Source organism: Lynx canadensis, chromosome B3, assembly GCF_007474595.2.
Source record: "Lynx canadensis isolate LIC74 chromosome B3, mLynCan4.pri.v2, whole genome shotgun sequence".
In the NCBI taxonomy this organism is placed as follows: Eukaryota; Metazoa; Chordata; class Mammalia; order Carnivora; family Felidae; genus Lynx; species Lynx canadensis.
Genome location: NC_044308.2, coordinates 10,850,370 through 10,863,038, shown reverse-complemented (window position 1 = coordinate 10,863,038; position 12,669 = coordinate 10,850,370). Strand labels below are relative to the sequence as shown.

Sequence of the window (12,669 nt, the reverse complement as noted above, 5' to 3'; positions counted from 1 at the left end):
GGAGGGGGTTCTGGAGCTCTACCAATCTGGGGAGAGTTAGCAGTTGGACTGTAGTCCCTGAGCTTTTTTTTTTTCCTTTTTTTAATGAAGAAGAACTTCATTATCGTAAGACCCTATGCTTTGAACCGCGACAAGTTTACTACTTGAGAGCTGGCACAGTTTAAGGCTGGCAGTCTTTCTCTCCAAAAGCTGTTATTCATGGTATGCACAAACCAGAAGGTGCCACATTTGGGAGGGGGAGGAACCGGGGCTGGGGTGGGGGCAGAAGTGGCCACGGTGGTGGTAAAGGGGACAGAGGGGCACACAAATGCGTGGACTGTGCATGAATATACAGACAGCTGCCTTCACCTGTGTTCCCACATTCAGCCTGCTTGACGCTGCGGGTGCCTATACCTTCTAGATACAGGACTATAGGAGAAAGCCTGATGGCCTGCTTGGAGGAGGAGGAGACTGGTAGGAGGAGGAACTGGTATCCTGCAGGCCAACTCTGCTGCACCCTTGATGCTCCAGGCTGATCCCCAAGCAGCTTCCAAGTCTCACACAGAAAGGGGGGGACAGCTGTGGATGCTGGACTCTTCCTAATTCCCTCTGGGGCAATTCTGGTTGGACTCTAGGTCAAAGCCTTGGGATAGTAACTAGAAAAAAAAAGTGTCCCATAAGAACTAACTTCCTTCACTTCTCCCTCTTTTATTCCCCACCTCCTTTGCCCTCCCATACTTATCAATACCTACTGTGGATGAGACCCTATAATTACTATGGGAGCCTAATGATAGCTCCTGATAATTTCAGGAATGGTTGTAATCTATTCTGTCTTTCCTTTTAGGCTGAAATTTTTGAAGTTTTTATTTATTTATTTATTTATTTATTTATTTACTTATTTACTTATTTACTTATCTATCTCTCTATCTCCATATCTATCTATCTATCTATCTCCATATCTATCTATCTATCTATCTAGAGAGCAAGTGGGGAAGGGGTAGAGAAAGAGGGAGAGAGAGAAATCTCAAGCAGGCCCTGCGCTGATAACACAGAGCCTGACAAGGTACTCGAACCCACGAACAGTGAGATCATGACGTGAGCCGAAATGAAGACTTGGATGCTTAACTGGCTGAGCCACCCAAGAGCCCCTAAGATGAATTTTCAAATAAAATTTCTCTGTGTTATCTTTAATTATTCCTAAGGTCAAATGATAAAAATGGTAATAGGAGTACTGTGGGGAGTGAATGTAGGACGATTTCCCCCGTGTGTTCCCGGCCGTCCCAGGAGACAGCTGTTGAGTGGAATGGCCTTGCACATTCTACCCATGAGGTCCACGTTGATTCTCCGGCACTGGGAGGAGGATACAGAGGCATCATCGAACCCTCCATTCATGGTCACCAGAGACAAAGCTGGCTCTGTTACCCTACCACGGCATCCCCTGGGCAGGCAGGGGCGGAAACAGACATTTGTGGGACTTACGTGTTTCCATAGGGAACAGTAACCCCAGCCACAGGGCCCGTGTCACAGCCCAGGAAGAGGAAGGAAACATAGCAAGCTGTGGACACCAGGTTGACGAGCATGGCCATCCGAATGGCCCCGAGGGCGGAAAGACTGAGCTTCTTTACCAGGAGACCACCCAAGAAGATCCCCAGACAGGCACATGGAATTGCAGTCATCCCTGGGAGAAAAACAGAGGAGCAGAAACTGTTAGCAGGGAAACCAGGACCAGTCAATACAACAGATGAGTGCCAGGCTGGGGGCTGAACCCTGTCCAACCTGAATTCCCAGGGATACCACGACTGCACCCCTTTCTCCATGCTGCCCTCCACCCCCAGGTCTCCACAAAGGGCCTTATTTCTGGCCTCAGGGAGCTCACAGAAAACTGGGGGAGACACACATGTACACACTCTGTTATTAGGGGTCCAAATACCTACACCTATCATGCTAAGCGAGGTACCCTCATGGGAAAGACACGGCTGGCATGGGAACAGCCAAGAGACAAAGACAGACTTGGAACACATGTTTTAGGGACGTAAAGATCACGGAGCACTAATGTGCTCTCTGTGCATTTTGAGATGACGTGGGAAAAGGGGACTCAAGATCATTTGGGGGTTTTCTCTCTTTTTCTCATTAGTCAAGGAGGGCTTCATGGAAAGGCCTGGCGGTGTGTAAACAAAGGTCCTAGGACTCACCGGCCCATGCAGGTGGCCTTTTAACCAGCTCCCAGACCTCTCCGGAAGTAGAATCAATCAAATCGTTTTGTTAATTCTTGGTGAATAATTGGCATAAAATTTCCCCCCTCTCTTATAAACAGAGCTATCTGCAAGGCAACAGGACCATAAACCTGTTATTTCTGATTCTCAGAGACTCATGGAATTTTAGAAGGGCCGAAGGGTCCTAGAGTTCCAATCTCCTGTTTGGTCTTTGCTTTGTTCTGATTTGCTTCATCTAAAACTCAGCTTTAAATTAGCCGTGTGTCATTTATTCACCATGTAGATAGTACATGGCCAATTTCCCAGGGCAGGCTGCCTCCTTCTTGCCAATCAACAGACCTCTAGGTCAATCGACTACACCAACCAGCTGGTATGTGCTAAAAGAATGCAAATTAATTTTAATATTAGGGTAAGAAAAACATAATCAGGAAGGCTGAGCTCTGCAAGAAAATAGCTCAAGTCACATTTAAATGAAACAAAGATCTCTGTGTTACCTGATGCGCTTGGAATATCTACTTGGTTTTCCCTTGTTCTTGGCGTAGAAATGACCTTCACGATCTAGCCCCCAAGTGCCTCTCTCTGCTCACCCCATGCCCACTGTTCCTCCTTTCCCTCCCCGGGACGGACCAAGCCCATTCAGGTCCCCCCAGGCTTTACACTTGCTGATCCCTCTCCTGGAACATTCTTGCACTATGTCTCCACTTGGCTGGCCCCGTACTCCTTTCAGAGATGCCTTCCCAGCTCACACCATCTAGAGTGGTCCTACACTCCACCCAGGGGCCTCCCTACCATTCCTCACCCCATTTTATTGTCTTCATGGCTCTCCCCACTGTCTGAAGCTGCCTCATCCCTTTTTAGTTCTCTTGTTTCTTGTTCACTCTCCCCCTCCCCAGACGAAGCTTCCCTGAGCCCAAGAACATTCTCCATCCCGCTCAGTCCACACGGTTCTGTGTGCCTAGCACAGAGCGGGCGCTGAGGCTCATTTTCAGGATGCATGGAAAGGTGAGCAGGTTGGATCTGTGTGAATGAACACTGGGAGGACATGCCCACGCCCAGAGAGCAGGCATGTGCTTTGTTTCATTTCCTAGCAGAGACCGCAGGGAGCATCACCTGGTGATGATGGTAACTATGGCAATAACAGCCTTTCGGCGCCTTTTCTCCCAGCCATCATCAGCCTTCTCTCTTCCTCCCTGATGTGTGTGCCGCCTTAGCATTCAGTTATCAGAACTTCCCCGAAACTATCCTCATTACGTTAACCTATGCAGATTGAGTCCTTTTTATCTTCACGCATAAATCCATGCCATCAGCGCCTTAATCATCTATGTAGCTCTTTTCGGGACTCTGTCCCATTTGTTGATGGCTTCAAGGCTGGCACAGAGCCACGCACGAAGGCCCAGGGGTGACTGCTTGGGCCCTATCCCCTGGGTCTGTAGGAACCAAGCACTTTCTTTTTTTTTTTTTTTTTTTTAATTTTTTTTTTTTTTCAACGTTTATTTATTTTTGGGACAGAGAGAGACAGAGCATGAACGGGGGAGGGGCAGAGAGAGAGGGAGACACAGAATCGGAAGCAGGCTCCAGGCTCCGAGCCATCAGCCCGGAGCCCGACGCGGGGCTCGAACTCCCGGACCGCGAGATCGTGACCTGGCTGAAGTCGGGCGCTTAACCGACTGCGCCACCCAGGCGCCCCTTTAATGTTTATTTTTGAGAAAGAGAGAGACAGAGCATGAGCGGAGAGAGAGAGAGGGAGACACAGAATCGGAAACAGGCTCCAGGCTCCGAGCCATCAGCCCGGAGCCCGACGCGGGGCTCGAACTCCCGGACCGCGAGATCGTGACCTGGCTGAAGTCGGGCGCTTAACCGACTGCGCCACCCAGGCGCCCCAACCAAGCACTTTCTGATGAGAGCCTTGCCTGCTGCTCCCAGTATTTCACTCTGTCCCCACCGCCCACCCTCCAGGGTCCATGCTGATTAAAGTGAGGCCCCGAGCAGGACACAGGGAGAGGGCACACATGCTGTGTGGACTGTTGGACAGACGGACTGACAGATGGGCCAGCAGGTGGCCTCTCCACAAGGTCCTCCCCTGCCAGACCCTCTGACAGACAGAGTCACTGGGAAAGAAACAGGTGCAAGAAGGCGAGATTGTTGTTTTGACCTTCTGCCCTGAAGACTATTGACTTGTTTGTCAATAGAAACCTTAGGAGTCTATTCTGAAATAAAACACAAGCCCCGCGCCGAAGCAACCAAGCAAATGCAATCAGCACGTAAGAACAGCAGCACAGGAATGAGGAAGAAATGGAGAAACTGGCTGCCGGAGGGCGAAACCAGAGACACCCCAGGTTATAACGAAAAAGTTATGACTTTAATTATAAAAGAAACCCGCTTTACCTGTCTCTGTCAGACAGGAACTAAAGGGCTGCCTGCATTTTGCTAATACTTCTTGGAAGTGACACTTAACACAGAAGTGGATGGTAAAGCGTTATTAGTAAAAAAATAAAAAAGAAAGAAAAGAAAAGAAAAAAGAAAAAAAGAAAGAAAGAAGGCTTGTGCAACCCTAGCAGCTCCCAAGGAGACGTGCTATGACCCAGCTGCATTATCATAGTATGTTTTTAATTTTTTTTTGAAATTGAGATACATCATGTGCTGGGAAGTACACAAAGCTTACAGGAACAGCCAATCAATTCCTGCATCTGTATACACCCCTATAACCACGGCTCCAATCAAGCTTAGAACATTTCCAGCAGCCCAGGAAGGTTCCCTGGTGGCTGCCCTCCCCCTCCTCCTGGAAAGATAGTACCCATCATCAAGGCCTCCATCATTTTAATTAACTTCTCCTCTTTTGAACTCACATACACATGTACTCTTTTGTGCCTGACGTCTTTCAACTCTGTCAGATTCACCCACACGGAGACAGGTATGAGAAGGCTTGCTTTCTCATGCTGTGTGAAGACTGCACGAGCATTCCATAATTTATTTACCCATTCTCCTGGCGACAGACATCTGGGCTGAATCCAGTTGGGGCTATTATGCACAAGGAGGCTCTGAACGCTGTCACTTATGCATATCTAAACGAACGGATTTCAACATTCATTTCTGGTGGGAACATGCCCAGAAGTAGAACGGATGGATCCCAGCGTAAACACTGGCTTTCCCAGGCACTGCCTAGGAGCTGTCCCAAGTGCTCCCACCTTTGGGCACTGCTAACAGCCGCACGCGAGAGTTCCAGTTGCTCCACATCCTCATCAACACTCGGTGCTATCAGCCCGTGGTATTGCAGTGCGGTTATGTGTTTTCCTGATGACTCATGACGGGTTAGCGGCTTTGCATTTGTTTATGGACCATTATGCAAAGACACAGGAAGCGCTGAAGAAGACCATTCCCCTCAGCAGACGATCTGACGCCCCTACTTACCAGAGAAGGTCATTCGTGTGGCCGCAGATCTCTCTCAGATGCAGGGCTGTCCTAGCCGGATTCTCAGTGGCCACACTCATGCTTCTCTCCTCTGCACTTGTAGGACGGATGAGCCTTTCTGTCGAGGGCTGTCCGTCCACACCCCACTCTTTCCCGCAAATCCCCTTGTGCTGGCTCTCTCCCCTACGCTTAGCAACCTGGTCACCTTTCCAACCTTTCCAGCGATGCAGCATCTCCACCGATCCCCTGGACCCCGACACACATGGCCCGCCTGCTGGGGCCACTCTCCTCTGCTCTACACCTGAGCTTCGGGAAAGTGTCCTGCAGTCACAGATTACGCCGTCCCTCTGTGTGGGCTACTCTCCACACAGAGCACGGGCTCCCCGCTTCACCACTTCTCGGACACAGCTCTGACACAGGTGGAAAGGCGTCCTGGTTGTTGCAACTAATGGGAGGAAGCTAATGGCTCCCTTCTTGGGATCATCTCTTCCTGGACTCTCATGCCCTGTGGGTTTCTCTTGAACTCCCCCACAGACGCCACTGTTTCCTCACGGTTGGTCTCTCACCCTTTTTCTCTAATTCTCAACCTTCTCATCATGTAACGTTCACTCCCGTGTCCTCCATCCGTACACCGATGCTCCCAAACCTCTCTGCCTCACCCGGGTCTCCTTCCGGATCCCCCGCCGAGTCCAGGAGGCCACGTGGATACACCACGGGCATCTCGCGCTCGGGAACTTCAGAAGCGATCTCATCGTCTTCCCCACGGATCTGATTCTTGGAGGTTTCCAGGTTTCACAAATGGTACCACCAGCTGTCCGAGCCAGACCCCTGGAGTCCTTAACTCTCCCGTCTCCCTGGTCAGTTGCGAGGAGGCCACTTTCCTAACTCCCCCTTAGTAATGCTCTTCCCCTGAGGGCAAATTGGTTTTCCTTACCATGCCAACTCCAAACAGTGGAACGGATGCCTGTAGACTACTACTGAGAAGGATGGGAAGGCCATGCTGGCTCTTGGGGAGAAGGAGTACCATGATCCATAAATTATGTCTGCCACGGGCAGGGGTCAGGAAAGGAGTGCGTGGCCTCCAACCTCTGTATTTGCTGACTGCGGGTTTCATGCTGCCAGAAATATTCTTACTTTTTTTACGTACCTGACCGAAGCCTGCTAGCCTTTCAGGATACATCTTTATTCCCCTCTCCCTTCATTCCCTCGTCTCCTCAATTCTGCAGTTCGCACCCATCTACTGCTCTCCTGGCCTGTCACAAGGCTTCTTACATACAATTTATATTCTAGGTCTTTATCATATCCTTTTGGCAAATCTGACCCCAAGAACATACTTTGAAATGCCTTCTGCACACAGAGTCCATGAATACTGCTGCTAAAGGAACAGCAGAGCCTGGGCTCTTTCTCTGGGGGGCCTCGGTAGACCCTGAGAGTGTTACACGCAGGACGGCAGCCCTCTGCCCTCCCCGGGGGAAGGAGAGGCGGACTCACCGAGCAGCTGGTTGGCAGAAGAGGTGGTAAGGTTAAACTGCTGCTCTAGGTACTTCCCCAAGAAGGCGGCAAAGCCAGCCACCACTGCAATCTCCATGCAGGCGGCCAGGATGATGCACGTGAACACGGGGTTGGACAGCAGGTGCTTGGTGACCTTCGGGATCACTGCAGGGAGAGACAAGCAGAGAGCCACGGTCACACACTGCACTCCCAGGTCTTCTGCCCCCCTGGGTCCCTTCTTGACACGCTTTTGTGTATCTCAGTAAACAGCCCAGGGTATCACCCAGTAGCTCAGGCTGAAACCTAGCGATGGGAAGTCACCCACCACTGTGAAGAGTCTGGCTTCAAAATACAGGCTGCTATTTAGCCATTTAAACTGAGAATGAATGCGACGAGGGAAACGATATCACACCTTTTCTTGGTTTACTGGAATCGGTAAGATATTTTATAAGCAATGACAAATTACTTCCATTTCCCCCCCCTGCCAAAAAAAGAGTTTGGGGTTTGTTTCTCAAAGGAAAACATAGAATTTAATTATAAATTATAAATTGCAAATGTTATAATTACATCAGTATATATAAGCATATTTATCAATAGACCTAGGATAAATATTTGTGACTATATATGTATGTTAAGAAAATATGTTCAATCTTGGGGCGCCTGGGTGGCTCAGTTGGTTGAGTGTCCGACACTTGATTTTAGCTCAGGTCATGATCTCACAGTCATGAGATCAAGCCCTGCATCAGGCTCTGTGCTGAGCATGGAGCCTGTTTGGGATGCTCGCTCTCTCTCTCTCTCTCTCTCTCTCCCCTGCTCACTCTCTCTCAAAAAAAAAAATAATATATACATACATACACGTGCTTATATATATATACTATATATATATATACACTATGCATATATATATATATATATACACACATATACACACACATACATATATACATACATACATATATATGCTGAGTCAAACCCCACCTCTTCTCAACACATCTATGGCCAACTCCTTGGAAAAAGTTTCCATGAGTTCTCACATCGGGGAGTCCCAGAGCAACCCAACTAGGGTAGGGTCAAGACCAGCTGAGTCTTGACTTCTGATCTGAAATAATCATTCCCTAAACTGTAGCCCGTGGGATCAACTCAAATTACCATCCTGATCAAAACTTCCCCTTAGCAATCGGATGACACTTCCTACCACACCCCTTTCTCCCTCCAGTCCAGCCTGCCTGCTCCCATTCTTTCCTATCCCAAGCAGGCCCTCCCCACCTAAGGCTGTGCACTAGGGGCTCCTCCCTCTCCGGAGATGCTCTGCCCCAGATCTTTGCTACATTTGTTCCTTCACCCTCAGGTGGTCTTTTCTCATCATCCAGTCCCACCCAGAAGAAGCTGCCTGCCCAGCCTGGTGCCCGGGGCTCAGGTGAGAACCGACGACAGGCAAAAGCACTTGGTGACTTGTGCACCATATTAAGCACCACCAGAGTCAGAAGGCAGGTCTTATTGAGGTTATGCATTTCAGTCTTATTTTATTATACTCTATATTTCTCAAAGCAGGTGGTTTCATAAACCACTTAAGATTCCGCACGTATATTGGTGCTTTAAAAAAATGTGCAATTTGTTGTTGTTCTTGTTGTGTTTTTAATTCTTTGAATGCAACCGAAGCCTGCTAGCCTTTCAGGATACATCTTTATTCCCCTCTCCCTTCATTCCCTCGTCTCCTCAATTCTGCAGTTCGCACCCATCTACTGCTCTCCTGGCCTGTCACAAGGCTTCTTACATACAATTTATATTCTAGGTCTTTATCATATCCTTTTGGCAAATCTGACCCCAAGAACATACTTTGAAATGCCTTCTGCACACAGAGTCCATGAATACTGCTGCTAAAGGAACAGCAGAGCCTGGGCTCTGCCATTATTTGGATCATTGCCAGCAAGTAGAATCCTTGATGTTTGTGGTGTTCCACCAGGTCCCCTCAACTATGGTACGGTGACATTTCCTGGCGGTGCGCTAGGGGTCCCTGCAGGTGCGGGTATTAGGGGACAACCTGTCGCTTCAATACTTATGCTGTTATTTTAATGTGTCCTTACAAAAAAGTCAACTGAAATGCAACTGATATATCCAATGTGTGCTTTCATGGCTCTCATAGCTTAAAACGATGCCAGGTTAAAACAAGGAGATTTAAAGTTATTTAAAGATAAGCCTTAGGTAAATAATGGTACGGGTGGTCAGCAGATACGGCGAAAAAAATTATAAAAGCGGTATGCCAGTGGAGTTAGGGAAACTCTGTTCTGTTGTGATAATAATATAGAATATTTGGCATGTGGTTCCACCTGTGTAAAGAGAAAAGATAAAATTGAGTCCCAGATGAGGCAAGTATTATCCTAAGTCTCAGAAGAACCCACCAGCGTTCATGGTCACACAAAATAAACAGGTGAGCCGGGAGTCTACAACTGCATTCCAAGGTGATGAATTAGCCAGCTGTCCTAAAGAAGAGAGCTAATTACACAGACTCAATCTCATCTCCTAGGAGATGAAACCTCTAAATGGCCCAACTAATTAGAATAAAATAATAATAGGGGATACATAAGGTTTTAATAATGTTAACAGACAAGCTCAATACATCAAAATGACAGAACAATGGGTCAGGAAATGGCAGATACGCACGGCTTAAAATTTATCATTTCCATGGAAGAGACCAAGCTTCAAAAATGAAACCCCCAAGAGAAGGATTTAAAGATCCTTTGACATAATGAGAAGAACACTCTTATGGGAATGGAGTCAGACAACTAGATGCTCAGAATCACTGTGGGCTGAGAAACTCTGTCCTACATCCCAACTAAAAAAATGACCAGAGCTGGTGGCCTCTTCTTTCCTGCAGTAGTTTCTCACAAAATTTACTAAAACCTTAGGAAGGCAACTGTTGGATGATGCAACCACGTACAAGAACGCACACATGCGCACACACACCCCCCACACACTCAGAAACTTTAAATCTATAATATTCATTCATTTATACTTTTTTTTTTTTTTTGCAAACGCACTGACCTTTACATGTGTTTTTGTTTGTTTTTGCAGGGTTTCAAGCATTTAAGATAATCTGACTTCTTTAGGAACATCATTTCAAATAAATGATGCTAAAAGTGTCTAGTGTCTAAATCTGTGTTTAAACGTTGAGAAATTTTCCTTGGTTAAATACACATTATTTAAGAATCATACAAATATTTACAGGGGTGTTGACTGTGCAAGATTTAAAAATGTGGACTGCTAAACAAATATGGAAGATGAATACATTGGGCGTAAACAGAGGGCAATGAGGTATCTGTCTTCATGTTCAAAAGCCCGTTGGATGTTAAGACTCCATCATCATAAATTACTGCTAATGAGTGAAGGCTGATTTGCTATTGTGTGTGGCACATTGCGATGGGGTAATGTGTCCGTGATGAGGGACTGGTTGGCTGTGTGGCACGGAACACCGACCTTCACGCTGTAGAGACAGGTATGGATCCCATCTAGCGACCACAGTACCTCCCTGTAATGAGTGAATACGAAAGCCCCCAGCTGGTTATGTTTGGCAGATAGAAACGCCGTCTCACGATCATCGCGTTCTTTTGTAATTAAGATGTCTAAACTCTGGAAACACTGCCAACAATCAATAGGCAGGTTGGGGACATTCCAGGAAAACAATCATCCCTTTCACTGCAGGCTTCATCTCCTTTGTTAGGGCACAGACCATCCGCTGCTGAGCTGAAATCACCAGCATCCTCGAACTAGGAACTCTGCTCTCTGGCTCAGAAAGGACACCAGGGAGGATTTCGTTTTGATCACATTATTTGGGTCTTGGTATCTCCTTGTCCTTGATCATGGCCATCACGATTTATTTGGGGAAAGGGGAGGGTACCTCTCGACAAAAGAAACTCCGGTTAATGGAATGTTTTCATACTTCAGCAACCATTTTAATTATTCCAGAGATAATTCCACTTCAGTGGGGAAGATTCTTTGTTGAGATAGGAGAGCCTGCCTGCTTTTGTCTTAATACCTAATGACTAATTTCACATTGAATTAGATGTGAAAATTATTAAGTTTGAGGATCATCTGACAGAAGGCCCAGGGAAAACTCAGTGGATCTTATTTGCATGAAGAACATTCTTCTTCTTTTTTTTTTTCCTCTACCAAGCCGATTCACTGCCAGAAATGACAGATTCCTTGTGTTCAGCTATTTTGCTCCCAGGTTCTTCCCTCCATCCCAGGTTTTATTGCAATGACTTGTAACTCTCTCAAAAGATTCCTTTTCAAAGGTTCAGCCTACCCTCCAAAGCCCCAGTTTGAAAAAGAGTATTAATTAGCTTGATCCTAGGGCCATCCCAGTATTTCAAGCCTTCTTCATTCAAATGGGTTGCTAAACCCGTAAAATTCTAACCTTCCAAGGAGGCCGTAGCTAATGAGGTGGCCCAGACAAATAGAAACTAATGAACCAAGGCCACACCAGGCCACTGAACACCCCTGGTGCCCCTTAGCTCATTACTTCCCACCCGCTGATTTTAGCCTCCGAAGCTGGGAGCTGGGGTGGGAGGCAGCCTCACCAGCTGGGATAGACCTCACCTCTCCTCGGGAGCCAGATACCATCACCAGCAGGCTGGGATGGAGTTGAAAACAGCACCAGGGGGAGTTCTCCAGGGAAGATGGGTTTTCCACTGCTGTTTTCTGAAGACACTCCTGTAGGACTGAGATTTCTTAAAAGCTTGCAGGTCCCTCCAGGAGGGAAAAAGGCAGGTTTGGAGAAGTTGTGCGGACGGACGCCGACAGAGCATCGCGAGGGCGCCAAGCACCGTTCTAACCACTCCCACATCAAATCACATAATCCTCACAGCACACCTGTGATCCTGGGGCAAGGTACAGCCCCCACTTACAGATAAGGAAACCGAGGCAGGGAGTGGTTCCCGGGGTTGGGGAAGCACGGCAGAAACTCCAACCCTGGCACCGGCTGCCACAGAACGTGCTCTTAACAGGGTGCTATTCCGGTTCCGGTTTGCAGAAGCGCTGCTCTTGGCTGGAGGACTGAGCACGCAGACCCCGCCCCCGGTGATCGACGGTGCAGCTTAACGCTTAGAAATAATAATACAACAACTCCTATGGGAGCTGGGGAAAACGACTCAGGGGCTTAGTCTGTGAGGTTTTTTTTTTGTTTGTTTTTTTTTTTTTTTTTCGGAGGAGGAGGACAGGAAGGGAGGGAAAGAAATGAGAGAAAGAAAGGCTTGCAGAGTCCCGTAAGGAGCCAGGGTGCCGGGATCTGAATTCCATCTCTAAGACTGAGAAGGTCTATGCCCAGAGCATGCCACCCTGTCCCACGGATGGCTGCGGGGATTAAATGAGACCCGTGCGTGCAAGCATGTGACTCAGCGCTCCTGGCACACAGGTAAGCCCTGGATGAGCATGAGGATAGTTAATGGCACGGAAGTGCTCCTTGGCTACGTTCCGGCGAGAGCCCTCAAGGTGGGGGACACCAGGCCTGCTGTAAGGAGGCCTCTGTGTGAGCAAACGCGACAAGTAAGCAGAGCTGGGAAGTGACTGGGGGGGGGGGGGA

At 47.9% G+C, this 12,669-nt stretch overlaps 1 protein-coding gene across 1 annotated transcript in view; it reads right to left on the bottom strand.

The window, feature by feature from the left end:
- Positions 1 to 12,669, bottom strand: part of SLCO3A1 (solute carrier organic anion transporter family member 3A1) — a 316,410-nt gene that overhangs the window by 47,911 nt on the left and 255,830 nt on the right. Inside the window, 2 exon segments of the mRNA XM_030317455.1 lie at positions 1,459 to 1,657; positions 7,092 to 7,256. Coding sequence (XP_030173315.1) covers positions 1,459 to 1,657; positions 7,092 to 7,256 — 364 coding nt within the window.